The sequence below is a fragment of the Misgurnus anguillicaudatus genome, chromosome 2 (assembly GCF_027580225.2).
Source record: "Misgurnus anguillicaudatus chromosome 2, ASM2758022v2, whole genome shotgun sequence".
NCBI classification, from domain to species: Eukaryota; Metazoa; Chordata; class Actinopteri; order Cypriniformes; family Cobitidae; genus Misgurnus; species Misgurnus anguillicaudatus.
Window position 1 is genome coordinate 44,205,737 of NC_073338.2, and position 17,968 is coordinate 44,223,704.

General features: G+C 39.3%; 1 protein-coding gene across 4 annotated transcripts in view; it reads left to right on the forward strand.

Annotated features, from left to right (window-relative positions):
• The window catches only part of yeats2 (YEATS domain containing 2), a 47,036-nt gene that overhangs the window by 6,288 nt on the left and 22,780 nt on the right, over nt 1-17,968 (forward strand). For all 4 annotated transcript variants that reach the window (XM_055203377.2, XM_073856266.1, XM_055203378.2 and 1 more), the window contains exons 11-18: nt 47-274; nt 1,273-1,428; nt 5,992-6,086; nt 12,592-12,771; nt 13,969-14,206; nt 16,881-17,042; nt 17,119-17,237; nt 17,468-17,602. In XM_055203377.2, coding sequence (XP_055059352.2) covers nt 47-274; nt 1,273-1,428; nt 5,992-6,086; nt 12,592-12,771; nt 13,969-14,206; nt 16,881-17,042; nt 17,119-17,237; nt 17,468-17,602 — 1,313 coding nt within the window. The remainder of the gene's footprint in view (nt 1-46; nt 275-1,272; nt 1,429-5,991; nt 6,087-12,591; nt 12,772-13,968; nt 14,207-16,880; nt 17,043-17,118; nt 17,238-17,467; nt 17,603-17,968) is intronic.

Below are 17,968 nucleotides of genomic sequence, written 5' to 3' on the forward strand. Positions count from 1 at the left end.
ATTATATCTGTTATGCTGCCCTCTTTTCTCACTTGTTCCTCCTCAGTTCCAGGTGTCACTGTCAAGAGTGAATCCGTGCGTTCGTCTTGTTCAGAACGGACTTCATCGCAGTCCAGTAGGTCTGACAAAATTACTCTCGGGTCCCACGGAAACTCAGCGTTTCAGCCGATCACAGCCAGCTGTAAGATCATTCCACAAGGGCAGGTGCCCAGCCCCTCCGAATCACCTGGGAAATCATTCCAGCCAATCACGATGAGCTGCAAGATTGTGTCAGGTGAGGCAGGCAGGTGGCAGCACCCAGTCAGTAAAATCTTAATGCTCTGCTTTTTTCCCTTTAGTGGTTGAGATTTCTAAAGGAAAGCAGGCCATCAGAATGTGTGAAACTTTTTAATGCATTATGTATGTGGAATTCATTTAAAGTGCATTCACGCCTTTGGCAGAGACTTTTATCTAAAGCGACTTAACAGTTTTACTTTTTATCAGTATGTGTGCCTCCTGGGAATCAAAAATGTTCAAAACTTCTCTTTGTTAATACATATGCCACTTCTGAGCAGTCTGTAAATATTCACAAGCACCAGATGCAGCTTCTGTGACGCATTTGCAGTGTAAATAAGTCTTATGGGAATTTGGAAATGTCTAAAATGACTTTGTATCCTGTAGCTGAACTGCAGTAGTTCCCTAGAGCTCATCTGATAGAGCTAGCTACGCTAGTCTCATGGGTTTGAATCCCAAGAAACACCTGGAAATGACTTGATAATAATATGCTTTTTTATGTACAATAGCGGTAATGCAACCCGGAGTATTTGCCAAAACCTATACTCACCTGATACCATCCCCTTGTATAAAAAACTTTTGTGGTAAATGTTAAAGGGAGCATATCATGAAAATCTGACTTTTTCCATGTTTAAGTGCTATAATTGGGTCTCCAGTGCTTCTTTCAGCCTAGAAAATGTGAAAAAGATCAACCCAGTAACTTATTTTATAAACCTTTCTGCAAGCATGTGAAAAAATAGGTCAATGAATTTGTCTCCCCATGTGATGTCAGAAGGGGATAATACCGCCCCTTAATCTGCACTATCCAACCATAGCACTGCTCATTTGCATTTAAAAGGACACTCCCAAAAACAGCAAATCTTTGTTCACACCTACAAAATTGCAATTTTAACATGCTATAATAAATTATCTAGACATCTTAAAAAAGTCTTGTGACATGTCCCCTGAAACATGTATCATATTAAACAAGCTCAATTGATGTGTTTATATCTGTTCCAGGTTCTCCCATCTCCACCCCCAGTCACTCTCCTCTCCCCCGAACATCCACTTCAACACCTGTGCACATGAAATCCAGCCCATCAGTTATAAACAACCCCTACATCATTGTTGACAAACCTGGACAAGTCATTAATATGGCCACATCCGCAGCTACAGGTATGGACTTGCATACATTTGCACTTGCATACTAGTGTTGTGGGATATGCCCCATTTTGAGATCGTCCTATCATCAGCCTGTGAGGTAGTCGATACACGATAGTATTGGAGGACGGGGAGTAGTTTACTCATTTATTTATTTGTTTATTTTTACTTATTAAGTCACTTGATTGGACAAATAAGAATCAAGGGCAACACTCAGGGTTCCTACGGGTCCTTGAACTCCTTGAAAGTTTGTGAATCTGGTCAGGGAATTCAAGGCCTGGGAAGTTTTTAAAAATATACATACATAGATAGAGGTCATTGAAAGTGCTTGAATATATTTTATGCAAGAAGTTTCTTAAAAAGACCATATTATCCTGTGTAGTGTTAGGATAATATCATAAAAATTCTAGACTTTAAGCACACATGCTAAACTGTTCGCTGAATCGCTTTAAATGCTTATATCTTCTGTATGCGAATGTTGATTCATACCAAAATGTGTTTTTTGCATAGTTGTGTTTGACGCATGAAAACGTGTCGGGTTACGTATGTAACTGTTGTTTCCTAAGATGGTAATGAGACGCAGCGTCTCTCTTGCAAAACTTCCTGCGTCCCTGTAACGCCGTCTTTGGCAATATGTCAGATAGCGATATAATTCCTGGCTCATGCATAACTCTGTCTTTGTCGTTAAGCCTCACCATTGGTTGAATTTTAAAATACACATTCAGACGCACTTACCCCCTGAAGGCGTCCACAAAGTGTCACTGCAGTGACGCAGCGTGAGTTCCCTTGAAAGGGAACTGTAACAATGTATCTTAAAAGGTAACACGATGTAACCTTGCTCTCACTTAAAATGTGTCCTCACATTTAGTCCTTGAATTTGAGGGTATTAGACCTGGAAATTCCTTGAAAGGTCCTTGAATTTGAAGTTAACTAAGGTGTGGACACTGTCATGTGCATATATTTGCACTTGCATACTAGTGTATGCAATATGCCCCATTGTGAGATCGTCCTATCGTTAGCCTGTGAGATCGCCGATAGTATTGGGGGTAGGGGCAGTAGTTTACTCATTTATTTATTTGTTCATTTTTACTTATTTATGACAAATCGCTTGATTGGTGGACAAAAAAGAATCAAGGGCAACACTGTCCTGACCGCAACCTTAAAACTGATGCCATTAATCCATCCGCGTCATTAAGTCCAGGCGCTCTAAAATTTCCTGCATGCCAGGGAGTGGGAACAACAACTGGTTTTAACCACCTCTCAAGTGCAAGGAAATGTCAGAGTTGCGCATATTACAAGTTCAGGTAATAGAAAGAGTCCATGCCGCGGGCATTCAGGGCCGAGCAAAAGTCCAAGACGTGCGCAAGGAGTCCACGTGCGTGCGAGAAGGAATCCGCGCACATTACAAGCTCCCTCGCACAAAGTGAAGCCCATAAACCCTCTTATGCAAGGAAAAGCACGCAATGTGCATGTTAATGTGAAACTATGATGATAATAATAATAACGATCGCCAACTATCGACACAACCCTATTGCATACGTTTACAAAGTCTCAATCGAATATGCAACGCATTTTGTTGGTCACTCCACAAAGCACTTTAATCACAATCACATATCAAAGCTGTGATTTTTTTTTTTTTGCATTATACAACAACATTAACATCAACATTGTCAGTACAGAGACATGATTTGTTTTTGAATATTTATCGCACCGTGCATGCATATTGCAAGAATAAATATGAAAAAAGGTAAATGATAAAGACATATTAAAAAAGTTTTTTCTTTTCTTTCTCTTATATTTCCCTCCTTCTTGCTCTCTCTATCACACACACACAATTTCCAATGAGTCATGCTGTGGGCTTGTAGGACATCGTAAGACCAGGTTGTCATAGCAACCACATCACTTAGAGTTTAGGAGTGTGTGTTTGCAGCTAATGTATCATTACAAGGTGTGTGTGAGTGGGAGTACAGATTCCACCTCCGTAGCTGCACAACTGATGTGCTTCTCACAAACGCTGTATCACCTATATGTGCATTTGTTCATTTCCACAGCAGACACCCACACAACACACCTACATGCTCTTGAAGAAGTGCTGTGCTCGAATAGAGACCATAAGTGATGCTGTCATAATGAGAACAGAGTTACCCCTCAAAACTCTTTTTCCACCCTTTGAAAAAAAATCAGTGTTTAGTCTTCTTTGGCTTTAGAAAATGCTGTTTAGGTTGGGCACTTCGATCGAATACGTTGAGTATGATGACTGAAGATGAGGTCTCGATAGGACGCTCAAATCAAACATTTACTGAAGCTGTGATGCTTAAAAATTCTGTGTAGGTTGGCAGATCACAGCAAAGGTTTTGAAACCCAGCCAGTCTCTTGGTTTAAATTGCAGACTATCCGAATATTAAATATTTTGATGCATGATCTTTTGAATTGTTAATGCATGAACCAGAAAATGAGTATATGAGTATTACTTTATTGTGAAAATGTGTCTGTATTACAGATCAGTGTAGCTGATCTACATCACAGTAATAACCTTGTAGAAAATGCAGTGTACCTGTATGTGGAAATGTTTTCAGTCAAAATTGAAATGAACTTTATTGTCAGGTGTGCTCATACATAAGGGATTTTGACTTGGTGTAAGCTTGACATACGTAAGCAAAAAGATATGTGAAAAAATAGATGCATGTCCAAAGAAAAAATGATTCGAGCATATACACTTCGTTTCATAATGTAATGTTACTATTTTTACCTTTGTAAGATTTAAGATCTCTCTCTTTTGGCGCTTTTCCATTGCATAGTACCCCACAGTATGGGTCGGGTCAGGTCAGCTTACTTTTGGGGGCTTTTCCACTGTGTGCGGTATGTAGTACCCAATACTTGTTTTAGTACAACCTCGGTTGGGGTTCCAAGCGACCCGAGCTGATACCAAAACGTGACGTGAAAACACTGTAGATCAGCGATTGGTCTGAGAATTGTCACTACCAGTGTTTTTGCTATAATGTAAAATATTAGCTTTACCTTCCTGCTAGTTTGCGCTGTTTCGAGTAAACCTGTTGTCATCTATGTTCTGATAGAAGTTCCCAAACTCCCTTTTGGCGATGAAAAGCATCCACAGGTTGAGAATCAGGAAGTTTTTTCCAGACTTGCTGTTTGTGGGGGGGGGGCACATTTGCGAAGCTCACATTCGCATATATGCTTAAATGCAACTTAAAGGAATATTCCATTTTCTTAAAAGAAAAATCCAGATAATTTACTCACCACCATGTCATCCAAAATGTTGATGTCTTTCTTTGTTCAGTCGAGAAGAAATTATGTTTTTTGAGGAAACCATTGCAGGATTTTTCTCATTTTAATGGACTTTAATAGACACCAAAAATTAACACTATACTCAACACGTAACAGTTTTTTTCAACGGAGTTTCAAAGGTCTATAAACGATCCCAAACGAGGCATTAGGGTCTTATCTAGCGAAACGATTGTCATTTTTGACAAAAAAATAAAAATATGCTCTTTTAAACCACATCTTTTCGTATAGGTCCGGTCCAGCGCAACCTAACGTAAATGCGTAGTGACGTAGGGAGGTCACGTGTTACATATATAAAACGCAAATTTGCGGACCATTGTAAACAATAAACTGACACAAAGACATTAATTAGTATCAGTTGACATACAACAACGTAGGAACGGTCCTCTTCAACACACTTGTAAACACTGGGGCGGAGTTTCGCGTTCGTCCTCTGTGACCTCTTGACGTCATGAAGTATTGCGTGGGGTCACGCTGGCGCGTCACGACTGGATCTAGACGAGAAGTTGTGGTTTAAAAGTGGATGCTTTTTATTTTTCTTGTCAATCATGCGAGACAGAGGTAATAATAAACGCAATGTGCAAACATCTATTTGTAGTGGTCAATTTTATATTTGTGGCGGACTGAGAAATAAATGAATGTATGGGAATGTACAACAACGCTCTAACTTGTATGATGTCACAGCAGTCGGCAGCACAAATATAACGACACGCCTATAATCCCTCCCACTCCGAAGTGTTACTAAACTTGATGGAAAAGCTAAACAAGCCAAAATGAGGTGAGCTGACCTGACCCAAACCAAACCGTGGGGTACTATGCAATGGAAAAGCGCCATTTGTTACTGGAGAAGAGAGCTTGTGAAATCAGGTTGTGAATGTGGAAATGTGCGTCGGCTATCCTTGGGGATGGTGCATTATGAGGTTTGGAGTAAATAAACTCCATTACTTTATTCAGGTGCACACTGACATTCTGGAGAAGTTTAGCTGCAATCTAAACACATTACATTAAACACACACCTGTCCTGCACAATAACTTGCACTGCTATTGTTCATGAACAGAAATAACAAAACGTTGTGTACTGAGATTTATGCAAAAAGCACTTGGGTCAATAATTGTACCAGACACTGGATTAATGTTTGCACTCTCATTGGTAGTTACTCCTCTATCTACATTGCACGGTTGATCATTTAACCCTACTCGAATTACTTCAAATTACCATTCCAAACAAATGTTTGTGTCGTGTTTGTATTATCTGATGTTTTGTGTCCTTTCCAGGCAGTCCATCAGCCAAGCAGAGCAGCACAGCTCATGGGGCTCGATCACCTGCCCCTAAAGTTCACACCAGCAGCTTCCTGTCTTCTGGTGTCAAGGTAAGACCGAAAATGGGTCTTCATCTCTTAGGGGGGTGTGCACACCAAAGCTTTTAAATGCAGCTGAAAAGCTTTTTTCCAGCTGAGCGCCAGCTTTCTTCAGCTGAGCGCTTTGGTTGCGATGTACTTCTACTTTGTTTATCAGTTGTTGTACGATGTGCCGATTGGTTGTTGTGATATTCATCCCGCACCTCCTCCACTGTGATTGGAGTCACCCAAAGTTGAATTTTTTTGAACTCGGTGCTGAGTGCGGAAAAAACGCTGAGCGCTGTGGTTTCAGCCTGGAAAAAACGCTAGCTGCAGACTTTTTTGAAAAATGCTGAGCTTTCATTGGAAACAATTCCAATTCCTAAAGCCATGTTTATACCTGGTATTAAGATGTTTTGGTCGATTGGATCACAAGTGGATGGTGGACGACGTTAAATACATATGTAAAATGTTTTGAGCTTGTCAATTTTTGATCGTACACATTCACAGGTGGTTGAAAACTCATTTGACCGAAGGGCTGTCGCGGTGAAGGAATTTCCCTTGCGGTGAGTTTGCGTGGCTCACCAGCGCGGTATGCGGTTTTACCGCCTTCATTTACTAAAATAAAATTATTTTTTTAAAATCCAGAACAATGAGGTCAACTAATGTAGAAGAAATGTAGGCTACATGTATTTCCCCTTATGAAAAAAAAATTAACACAAGCTATACTACAGCTAAATATATTTTTGAGAAAACAAAAATAAATTGAAGAACATCATTTAGGCTTGTTAAGCGCAAATTAACAGAGCATCGGTCAATACAGAACACAGCAGTGTCTTAAAGAAATTAAAATTAGCCAGTATTTGTGCAACTGTAAATGTACAAAACGAATGCAATACAGAAGGCAATGCATAATAATTTAGGGCATTTTTAATAATTAGTAGATAAATTAACGTGTATATATAAAGTATGAAAACGAATGTATCATTATTTTGGCTAAATAAGCTGGAGAGGTCATTTTTAGTCACACAGATTTCATCATTTCAGAACAAGCTTAAATGCTATCTATAATAACTTACATTATATGTGTCTTTCTTTGTCGAAAATATGTAGAAATATATGCGAGTAAAAAAGTAAAAAGCGGAAACGTTTAGCTCACGCGGAGCGAAGGAAAAGCCATTAATAAAGCAGACTCTCCGTGTATAGAGGATGTGATGAAACAGTCGAGTCGGCAGATGATCATCAATGTTTAAAATGTTTCACGCAGATACTGTTGATGAAAAACTTGCTTATCTAAATGTCTAGGTGAAAGTCAAGTGTGCAGTCAATTCACAAAAGCAACCGCGGCGTTATATTGGCTGCATCCACGGAGCGGATGCTGCAGATGCACAAAGAAAAAACCTATAAAGGTCTTTTTATGAGGTTTTAAGGCTGGTAAGCAACCAGTTATATTTTAGTGTTATTTGGGTTGATCAGTTATATTAAAGTACTTTTAATCTTTAAAACTGCATCTAGAGCAGACGACGCCACAGTTATTCTGTCATCTCAGTTTTACTTTTTCACACATTCACTATATGATTTAACGAAATATGAAGTATTACATTTTTAATTGAAATTTACGAAAAAAAATTGGCCTACTCTCTTAACTCTTGAGAATCTATTTGGCCTTTATTATACATGTACTGTATGACGTGAAAAACAAGGCGGCATATAGTTTCATGAATTTAACGTGAAAGGCGCGGTTGTTGCGGTTGCTTTTTTCCATGCGGTTGGGCTTGTCAGTAGCGCGGTCATCCGGTAATGTGGTTACCGCGACAGCCCTATTTGACCGGATTGCTTTTGTGGTGTAAACGCCCATGTGGTCGAACAGCCACAAAAGATTGCCTACTCTTCGCCTATTGAACTAATGTGATGCACTGAGCACAATGTTTTTACATCACCCCTGACTTCAAATGCGAACCCCCATAATATGTACTCTGACATATATTAGTGCGCATTCATTAAAACCTGGCATTTTTTCCGCTCATGTTTTGAATACTTCTCCATAGATCATCCCCTTAAAGTAATCAGGACATAACTGGTCAAAAGTTGTCAAAAGAGATGTATTAAAACACCAGGTGTAAACAGGAATGTGTCTCTCTTGTCCACTTGTGATCTGATCGACCAGAATGCGTCTTAGATCACAAGTGGACGACGCTTAATACAGGTGTAAATGGGGTGTAAAACGTTTTGAGATGGGCCTCTTTTGACCACATTCAGAGGTAGCCGAAACGCATTTGATTGCTTTTGTGGTGTAGACGTGCATGTGGTCAAATATGTTCGAACAACAGGTGTAAATATGCTCTAAAGGTGGATAGGTTTAAAAAAAAACAGACGGGGTTCTAGTACACCAATCATAGCTAGGGATGCCCCGATCAGGATTTTTGCAGCCGATACGATTGCCGATTTGTTGTCTTTGTGATCGCCCGATACCAGATACCATTCTTCAAGGTGAAATGCAAGCTCTTTGATGACTGTAACTGTTAACTTTTTTTCTAGATAAAGTAATACCACAGATGTTGCCTTTGTTTTATTACTTGCAGTAATTAGGTATATTATTGTTTTAATAGAGAATCAAATAAATAAGCACAACAAATATTTCTTCTTCAAATAGAAATTTAATATGGCTTTAAAAAGGCTTATGTCTGTTAAAAGTTATGAAAATAAAACGCTTCACAGTCTTTACTTACTTACTTAAATATACACACATTCATATAAAGTACAACAGTTCTTCAGTGAAGAGCAGAGAGTGATTTTATTAAGAGATAATTTATGTTACTGCAGCTTTAAGACATGAGAGAGATCGCTCTGTACACGTGCACGAGTCGTGTATGCAGACAAGAACAGCTGTGAGGAAAATGAAAGTTTAAACTGTCAAAACTGCAAATAATAAACGTTCTGCATGAGGATCCAATTGTCTGCAATTGAAATGTGTTTGTATACACTGTTTGATGGGGATGTAGAGACGCGTCGTGCTATTAAGACCAGAGTGCGTCCTCATAGAAAATACACACACATTTGTAAAGGCAAGAAATCCAAATCTGCACGTTGCAAATGAGCAACGGGTTATAAAAATGCTCGCACTGCTTAAAAATGGTCTCTAATTGCAGTGGCATTCAAAAGAGCCCTATAATGACGAATGTAAACAGAAATATTGGTTCATGTGATCAGCAAATTTAGTGAGTACCGATCAAGTAATTTAATACAGTTATCGGCCGATAGCATCCCTAATCACAGCGCTTGCTGTCCGTGTAGAACTGACACGTCGTTAAATTTTTGGAGAAGTGCGCTTCAGGCTTCACACAGCCTAGGGCGTAGCTTCGACCTACACAGAACTATAAATGGCCCTTAGCTTCAAACCGTAGGCAGCTACTTACTTAGAAAGCATTTTTGGGGGGTATTTTTGAATGTTTGATTGCCAACAAACATCCTGCCAGAAATGCTGTCTAGGTAAGCAGCTCACAAGGGTTTGAACCACAGCCAGCAGTTTCCTGTTAATGGTCTTGTCTTTCATAATCTGCCTTCATTGATTTTGATATACAACAGTGAGAAGTTTCTCTTGCTCCAAAAAGGCAGATGAAGAGAACGTAAGAGGAGAAATTGAAGTCGAAATGATGTGCCGGTTGTGTTTTTAGTCGCTTAATCATAAAGTACAAATATGGGCTGTTTAAAATACTGTCACACAATTTGTTTCCAATCATGCAGATTTGATTAGTTAATCAGTTCCTCTTTTTGAGTTCAGAGACAGTTTGCTATTATATTGAATTGATGCATGGTGATTAAATAGTGTAATTGTATCATAGACACATTTGAAGTCATTGTTTTCTAGGACTTCCTTTTCAGTGACCAATTTTTTGCACAATAATGCAAGCTTTTGGATTGGATCACTAAGATATTTAAAGTCTGTCCTTATGCTGAACCCTCTCAAAACCCCTGAAATTAGGCGATCTCTCGCTTTCTCTATTTGGGTTATTCTCTGAGGGCGTTTCAATGTTTTCTGGACACTGCGGGCTAAATTAGCACTAGTAGTTATTAATAGTTTGTGTTGGGTGGTGCAGTAAGCGGTCTGCGGCAGCTGTATGTGTGAGGAGTTTAAAATAGGACATCTATCTCTGACATGATGCGGCTGTTTTCAAGCAATCTGTGCAGAGGACCGGAGTATTCACAGTAATGCAGTGTTGGCTTACATTAGGAATGTCCACAGATGTTTCTCCATAAAAATAATTAGGCCTGTATAACTATTTTGAATTTCATAAGAAGTAATAAAAGGACTATCATTTTCTCTGTGGATGGGTCTCTTGTGTGTGCCATCCAAAAAAGTGGATTGTGTAATTTTTCATATTAAAAAAAGTTTTAAATCAATTTAAAATAATGAAGTTTTGGTCACTGCACCAAATCATTCCCACACACTTTCTTTCTACCTTGTTTGCATTTTTTATTAGTTTTTCGAGACCCACAGCACATTTTGTAAGTCTCACTTTTCTGACATACTTAGTTCAGGATCAGATTTTTTTGTTGTGGCGTTTTGCTCTTTAAAACAAATTGTATATGTCAAGCATACAAACATCACTCCCACTGTTGTGTATAAATCATTGATATTGGGATGGTGAGACCCTGCCAGAGAAAAAAAATCTGTCTCTATATGACATACAGTTGTGTTCAAAATTATTCAACTCCAACTGAAATTGATTGTTTTGGCCGGTTTGACATTGATTTTGATCATTCAGTCATCCTGCTTACAATTACATCAAAGAGGCATGTGTAGGTCAGACAAATATAACATAACATTTATAATGAAATAACCACAAATGTCTTTTCTGTGCTCACATCATTATCAGTTTTATTCAACCCCCAAGTGACATTCAATCTTAGTACTTAGTACAACATCCTTTTACAGTTAAAACAGCTTTTAAACGTGAAGCATAGCTTGACACAAGTGTCTTGCAGCGATCTACGGGTATCTTCGCCCATTCATCATGGGCAAAAGCCTCCAGTTCAGTCACATTCTTAGGCTTGCGCACTGCAACTGCTTTCTTTAAGTCCCACCAGAGGTTCTCAATCGGATTTAAGTCTGGTGACTGCGATGGCCACTTCAAAATGTTCCAGCCTTTTTTCTGCAACCATGCTCTAGTGGATTTGGAGGTATGCTTGGGATCATTGTCCTGTTGAAAGGTCCAACGTCTCCCAAGCCTCAGGTTTGTGACGGACTGCAACACATTGCCATCAATATCTCCTGGTACTGAAGAGAATTCATGGTACCTTGCACACGCTGAAGTTTCCCTGTACCTGCAGAAGCAAAACAGCCCCAAAGCATGATTGACCCCCCACCATGCTTCACAGTAGGCAAGGTGTTCTTTTCTTCATAGGCCTTGTTTTTCCTACTCCAAACATAGCGTTGATCCATGGGCCCAAACAGTTCTAATTTTGTTTCATCAGTCCACAGAACACTATCCCAAAACTTCTGTGGTTTGTCCACATGACTTTTGGCATACTGCAGTCGACTCTTCTTATTCTTCGGAGACAGCAAGGGGGTGCGCCTGGGAGTTCTGGCATGGAGGCCTTCAGTACGCAGGGTGCGCCGTATTGTCTGAGCAGAAACTTCAGTACCCACATCTGACAAATCTTTTCTCAGTTCCTCGTCAGTCACACGGGGACTTTTTTACACTCTACGCTTCAGATAGCGCACAGCAGTCGCAGTTAGCATCTTTTTTCTGCCACGACCAGGAAGCGTTTCAACAGTGCCCTTTGCCTTGAATTTGCGAATGATGCTTCCTATGGTGTCTCTTGGTATGTTTAACATCTTTGCAATCTTCTTATAGCCATTGCCCTTCCTGTGAAGATTAATCACCTCTTCTCTTGTCTTCCTGGACCATTCTTTTGACTTCACCATGTTTGTAACCACACCAGTAAATGTTTAGAAGGAGTTGAGTATCACAGTCATTTTAAAGCTGCCTAATTGGTGCTTATTAGGCTTTATTGCTGTTCCCTGACATCCACAGGTGTTTTCAATACCTGATTGAAAACACTTCAATGAACCTCTGTTCTTCAGAGTGGTAGTTCTTTAAGGGGTTGAATAATTGTGTCAATGAAGAATTCACAAAAGAAACATTTACTACTATATTACAAAACCAATTGATGTCATTTTAGTTGCATATGGTTCTTTAAGAAGTCATTGTAGGATTTCATTCTGAATACAATTACAAATGTACACTAAATTCCCTAAAACCCTTAACAGCATTGGGGGGTTGAATAATTTTGAACACAACTGTATAAACATTGTGGATTGAATCTCCCTTAAGTTTACAGAATTCATCACAATGTTCAGCTTCATCTGGGTGACAGGATGCACACTTCATTTGTCTTGCCTGAGTGAATGTGTGATTCACTAAATTAAATTGAAATTGGATCACAGATCCAATAGCACTGAACATAACTTGCTGCATATTGAACCGTGTATCAAACTAATGGTATTTCTCTAATACAATCTGTCTGTCTTCAGGTGATAATCAAACAAGAACCGGGAGAGGTGCCCACCCAGCCGCCCCCACAGCAACAGGTCGTTTCCACAGCAATATCCCAGCCTCAGCAACAGTATGTGACAGTAAAGGGCGGTCACATGATTGCCATGTCACCACAGAAACAAAGTGGGACGGGAACCGGAGGAGCCACACCCAGCAAGGTTTCTTAGTTTATATTTAAATACCTAGATGGTAAAACTTTACTTGAAGGGGTGTTAATAAGACATGGCATCTTCATAAACATGTTTTTATGCATGTTTATGACAACTGCCATTAATTGTCATTTGTTTAATTGCAACTTGACATTAACCAATACATCATAATTTGTCATGACAACTTGACATTACCAAGACAACATAACTGACCACTTTTTTATCAGTGATACAAATTGAATTTGTCATTAAAATTAAGTGTTAATACTCGGTCATATAGTTTAATAACAGCGTCATGAATATTTTTCTTGACCTCAACTACAGTGGTTTAAATATAATTTGTCATTAAAATGTCGTAAAGTGTTAATACATTTTCAAATAGTTTTATTACAGGGTCAAAAATATTCTTTAGTCCATATTGTTTTTTTTGTAAATGTCATCCAGGTGTTAGAGAAATAAAATCAGTCATCTATTAATAATAATAATAATAATATTAAAATGGATAAAATTATATTTTATTGCATTTGGAGAACGATTCACATAAAATTAAATGAAAACCGTACAATAATGGGTTAAGCTATGCAGCATTGGGTCCATATCGATGGAAACAGTTGATTGCATTAAATTAATTAATTAATTAATTAAAATAAATGTTTTTTCTTCCATGTCAGAAAATTTCAGAACCCTCTGTGTGAGGATAAACAAGTTCTGTTTTCAGTTTTTTATGTATTGTCCACATACATGAAGTTAAGTATAATCTTTTGATGTGTCTGTTGCATTTTGTTAAAGATTTTTAAATTATTTTGACATAGTATTGACATTTTAATGACAAGTTCAATTTGTACCACTGTAGTTGAGGTCAAGAAAAATATTAATGATGCTGTTATAAAACTTTGACAGAGTATTAACACTTTTTTAATGATAGTTTAATATAATGTTAATCCATAAAGCTAGGTAGATTCTTAAGCTTGATCATTATTCTGTTATATCGTGTTTATGGCAGATTTATAACAAGTTATGTTGTATTGACATCTCAAACAATCTTTGCATTAAAAATGACATAATTGAACAAATGACACTTAATGACAGTTAAGTGTCATTAAAACTGCATTTTGCACCATGTAACCAAACATTTTTCTTTTATTAGCCAATAGTAGCTCAGTTGTATCAGTGAGCCGTGCACATTATCTGTGTTTGTATTTGCAGGTTCTGGGGATTCCTCTCGGCTCTGCGGTCAAACAAGTTTCCATGAGCAGCGGGCAAATCTTGGTTGCCAAATCCAGTCCCTCTGTGCCTAAAGTGATGGGGCAAAAGCAGGTGGTGGCACAGGGCGTTGCCAAGGCAATTGTTAGTGGTGCAGGCAGCAGTGCAGGTGGTGTCGCAGGACAGCAGGTGCACGCTGTTACCAAGGCAGCGGGCGGGTCTGGAAGCGGCAAGAGTGGAGGTCAGAGCCTGTACACTTTACTTTTCATCATTGCAGGAACTGAAGCAACTTATATAATTCAATAGCTACTGTATTGCACCTTTGACTTGTTCGAGAGTGCGGTGTGAAGATGCTTGTTAAGTTGCGTGGAGTGAACTTACAAAAGTGTTGGTTTGTTTGAAGTTGTGTTTGAGGGATGTTGTGCTGAGAGGTGTATTTCATTGGGTTAATCTAACGTGTGTGGATGTGGCTGTACTGCAGTGCTGACTAAACCTCTGAAATGAAATGCTATTACTCACTCAGACACTCATCTCTCTCTGCTGCCACATGAGAAAAAAGGATTTTCTTTGATTAATTTTAAAAACTCTCATGTGTGGACGTGTGTGTGCTTGGAGGATGCTGTTAGTGATGTGTGAAATTGACTAAAATGGAATGTACAACCAAAAAATTGCCCTTTTTAGTTGTACCAAATGATGCATTTCAAACCGCCATGCTGCTATTTTTTCGGTGGAATACAAAGGGAAGGGATTTTTTTTTTTTGAAGAAGAAGAAGCCCTGCTTTTTTCCTTGCAATATGTAAGCCTGCCTATGAATACCCATTTAAAGTCTTTTTTTGGTGATTTGGCTAATCATGAAACACAGGGTTTCCACGGGTCCTTGAAAGTTTGTGAATCTGGGGGAAATAATTCAAGGCCCTGGGAAGTTTTTGAAAATATACATACATAGATACAGGGCATTAAAAGTGCTTGAATCTATTTTATGTAAGAAGTTTAATGAAAAAAATCCATATTATTCCCTATGTAGGGTAGTGTAGGATAATATCATACAATTTCTAGCCTTTTAAGCACACGTGCTAAACTGTTCGCTTTAACTGCTTATATCTTCTGTATGCGAATGTTGATTCATACCAAAATGCTTTTTTGCATAGTTGTGTTTGACACATGAAAACGTCTCTGGTTACGGATGTAACTGTTGTTCCCTAAGAAGGGAACGAGACCCTGCGTCTCCCTTGCCATAATTCCTGCGTCCCTGTCTTAGGCAATATTTCAGGTAGCGATATACTTCCTGGCTCCCGCGTCACCCTGTCTTTGTCGTTAAGCCTTGAATTATCCCAGGGCCTTGAATTATCACCATTGGTTGAATTTGATATACACATTCAGACGCACTTACCCCTGGATGCGTCCCCAAAGTGTCACCGCAGTGACGCAGCGCGAGTTCCCTCGAAAGAGAACTGTAACAATGTATCTTAACGGGTAACACAATGTACTTGCTCTCACTTGAAATGGGTCAAAATTAATTTTCCTGACCTGAAATGACCTGAATTAGTTTTTACCTGAACATGACGTGCATAAATACTGTTTTTAAAGGGGACAGAGAATGAAAAAACATTTTTACCTTGTCTTTGTTGAATAATGGTAGTCTACCCACATTCACAAACATACAAAAAGTGCTAAACATCTCAGTCTCATAGAAATTCCTCTTTTAGAAATGTCAGCCAGAAAACGTCCCAATCTGAAAAACTGATGCTTATGACATCACAGGCATCTCACTGCCCCTCCACTTTAAAATAATTGGTTACATTTTTTGAGTGGCAGCAAAGTCAGCCAATTAGTAATAAGATTGCAAGTTAAGCCAGTATAGGGGGAGCAAATAGGTGCAAAACCACTTGTTTAAAATCCCCCACCCTAATAGAGCTATCTGAGAGAGGTTTTTAGGACGCTTTTAAGGCATTACAGACCCAAACAAAACATTTTCTGTCTACATGTCACATCACAGAACAAGGATAAATACTCCGTTCAATCATTCTATGTCACCTTTAAAGAAAGACCCAACCTCGAGAAAATTAGACCTGAGTCCGACCCGACCCAGTAGCATTTGACTCTACCCGAATGTAAAAGGCACCTACGCGTGTGCGGTCTGCGCACCCACCACAAGAAACTCTAGTGGTTTTGCAACCAATTTGTCCCGCTGCTTCATTTGTTTTCATTTGTTATCTGACGATTAAAGGTTCATTCATAATTGATTGACAGGTCTTGCTCGACGAAAATAAACCGTCGCAAGCGCTCTTGGCAAACAAATGAGGGGTTGGAAAAGGACTCGATGCACACACACAAGATAGTTTGGGTCTTCTCGGGTCCATTCGGCAAAAACACATTCATTTTAAATTACCAGAGGCCGCTAATATTATACCCGACCCGTGTCCTGGGCACACGTGAAATTTTTAGACAAGAAACCACTTGGGCCTCGGGTCGGACATCGGTTTTCAGATCTAAATATTATCTTGATATCTTGGGACTGGGAAAGGGGCTGTTCACAAGTTGCACCTTAAAACGTGTGGGTAATGCTAGGCGTGCCGCTTTTTCCTCCATTTCAAAGCCCTAGGGCAGTTGTGCTCCTGAGGTTCTTGTCACATGACCTGCGGTGTGTTTGCAGCATTCTGAAAAGTTGAGATGATTTTAAGGCGATGACGTGTGTACGCGCCTGAAAAAAAACAGCTTGTGAATGAGCGCACATACCGAGTGCCTACATTTGAAATAACGAACTTGAGCGTGCGAAAGGCGCTATATGTGAACAGCCCCTAAGGCCATATCAAAGATTAAAAAAAGAGTGAAATCAAACTTTGATGGTCCTTATCTGACATATGTTGCTCTTTGGTGTAATTGTGGTTTTTGTGGTGGTTTGTCTTTATTTTTAGTTATGGCAACCCTCCAACTGCCAGCGAATAACTTGGCAAACCTGGCCAACCTGCCACCTGGCACCAAGCTCTACTTGACCACCAACAGCAAGAACCCATCGGGCAAAGGGAAACTGCTGCTGATACCACAGGGAGCCATTCTGAGAGCTTCTCACAGCTCAGGTCACACACACACTCTTCATGTGTTACAATGCTAAATGTAAGTCTTTCATCTAACCAGGTTTATTTTTCTGTGTAGGTCAGCAATCTCAGAGTTCTGGTTCGGGGGGTTCTCAGTCCTCCGGTGGATCTTCAGGTTCTGGCAGCCTGCCATCTAATTTATCCTACACTTCATACATCCTTAAGCAGACTCCACAGGTGATTCACATGTTATTTTCTTTGTGTGAATATGTCGTATATACTCTCAATGTTTTAAATACTCTTACTGGCACACATTAATTATGTCATATTCTGTTCAGCATGCTGGATATTCTCAAATTTGTCCAGTTAAATGCCAATGCCCCCCTGTAGCACACATGCATACAATACAGTTTGATACTGAATGGTGTTTTAAGATATGTTAATAATTTCACTATCAATCTTTCCAGGGCACTTTTCTGGTTGGCCAGCCAGGGGGCTCTGGGAAACAGAGCTCAAGTGGACATGTGGCATCAAGTGCTGGCTCCAGTACCCAGCAAGCCATTCGGGTCACAGCCGGACAAAAGGCAGCCATTTTGGCTCAGGTGTGTACAATAAAGACTTAATTATATTAAAGGTGGTACTGGACCACAAAACCAGTCGTAAGTCGCATGCGTATATTTGTAGAAAAAGCCAAACATACATTGCATGGGTTAAAATGATCTATTTTTCTTTCATGACAAAAATCATTAGAATATTAGGTAAAGATCAAGTTTCATGAAGATATTTTGTAAATGTCCTACCTTAAAAATATATCAAAACTTTATTTTGGCAAAATCGCAAACAAAATTGGCCAGAAACTCGTCTACAAACTTGCAATGGTTCCTCTTCCCATTCATGTTTGGGTCCCATTTAAGCTATAATTTCCCAATTCAGTCCACAACATGATTTCAGCTGTGAGCCAGTAGAAA